Source organism: Silene latifolia, chromosome 10, assembly GCF_048544455.1.
Source record: "Silene latifolia isolate original U9 population chromosome 10, ASM4854445v1, whole genome shotgun sequence".
Taxonomy (NCBI): Eukaryota; Viridiplantae; Streptophyta; class Magnoliopsida; order Caryophyllales; family Caryophyllaceae; genus Silene; species Silene latifolia.
In genome coordinates this window covers 45411952-45413131 of record NC_133535.1, presented here as the reverse complement: position 1 = coordinate 45413131, position 1180 = coordinate 45411952, and the positions used below count along the sequence as shown (strand labels likewise).

Sequence of the window (1180 nt, the reverse complement as noted above, 5' to 3'; positions counted from 1 at the left end):
TGAGAGTGAGATAGATGCACAAAGATGGACTCATTCGAAACTCGTTGAACAATAAAAAAAACTCCTTCCCCCAGTTGTCGACTCCATTAGCCCTAGAAAAGCATGCATCAGAAATCTACACTCCAACAATTTTCGGCGAGTTTCAAAAGGAAGTCGAAGCAGCTTGTTATTCATGTGGTGTTGGGGATAAAGAAAAAGATAAAACATATCCAATTCTATACACAAATATCATAGATCAAGTTCGAAACAAAATGTATAAGGTTGGTTTTAAGAAGGATGATGTTTTAGTGGTATGCACTTGCAAGAAATTTGAAAGACATGGAATACTCTGTCGACATGCTCTGTGTGTCTTTATAGATCGGGGAATTCAGAAAGTTCCAAGTGACTACCTGCTTAGTCGGTGGAGCAAACTAGCAACCTGCCAACCAATCGTCGGCCCTAATGGCCAGTTGCTTGCTGATTGTACATCAATGGATGTACAGAAAAACAAAGTTGGTGAGTTATGGTCAGAATTGTTTACTTGTGTGGCACTCATTGAACAGAGTCCTGGGCATTGTGATGAGTCGCTTGGGATTTTGCGTGAGTTCAAGGAAAGGGTAAAAAATGCCCCTGATGAAAGTGGCAATATTGGTATTGCAAAGGTAAAGGACAAGAATGCTGAAATTGGGATGCTTTTAGGAACAAGCATCCCTAGTGAGATTAAGGTTTTGCCTCCAAGGCAGTGCAAAAACAAAGGCTCGGGAAAAAGGCTGATCTCACAAAGAGAACGAGCTGGGGAAGTGAACAAGAAAGCGCTAAGAAAATGCAGGGTTTGTGGGGAGATGGCGAACCACGACAGCAGGAATTTTGACCGAAGGACAACCGACAATGAGTAGAGTAATTTTTTTTAAAGAATATTTAAAGCATTCGACATTTGCCTTATTGAAAAATTCGGGATTTTTATTTTATTTGATAGATGTTGGACATTTTCTTAATTGAAAAATTCGGGATTTTTATTTTATTTGATAGATGTTGGACATTTGCCTTATTGAAAAATTCGGGATTTTTATTTTATTTGATAGATGTTGGACATTTACCTTATTGAATAATTAGGGACTTTTTATTTTATTTGATAGATGTTAGACTTTTTTTCTTAAGACGAATGAATGTAACACTTATAGAATGTAAAACGTGAGTGTTC

General features: G+C 37.5%; 1 protein-coding gene across 1 annotated transcript; it reads left to right on the top strand.

The window, feature by feature from the left end:
• The first annotated feature begins 251 nt into the window (after positions 1 to 251).
• LOC141607532 (protein FAR1-RELATED SEQUENCE 5-like) lies at positions 252 to 875 on the top strand. Its single transcript, XM_074426888.1, has one exon. The coding sequence runs from the start codon at positions 252 to 254 to the stop codon at positions 873 to 875; it is 624 nt and encodes a 207-aa protein (XP_074282989.1).
• Positions 876 to 1180: the final 305 nt, after the last annotated feature.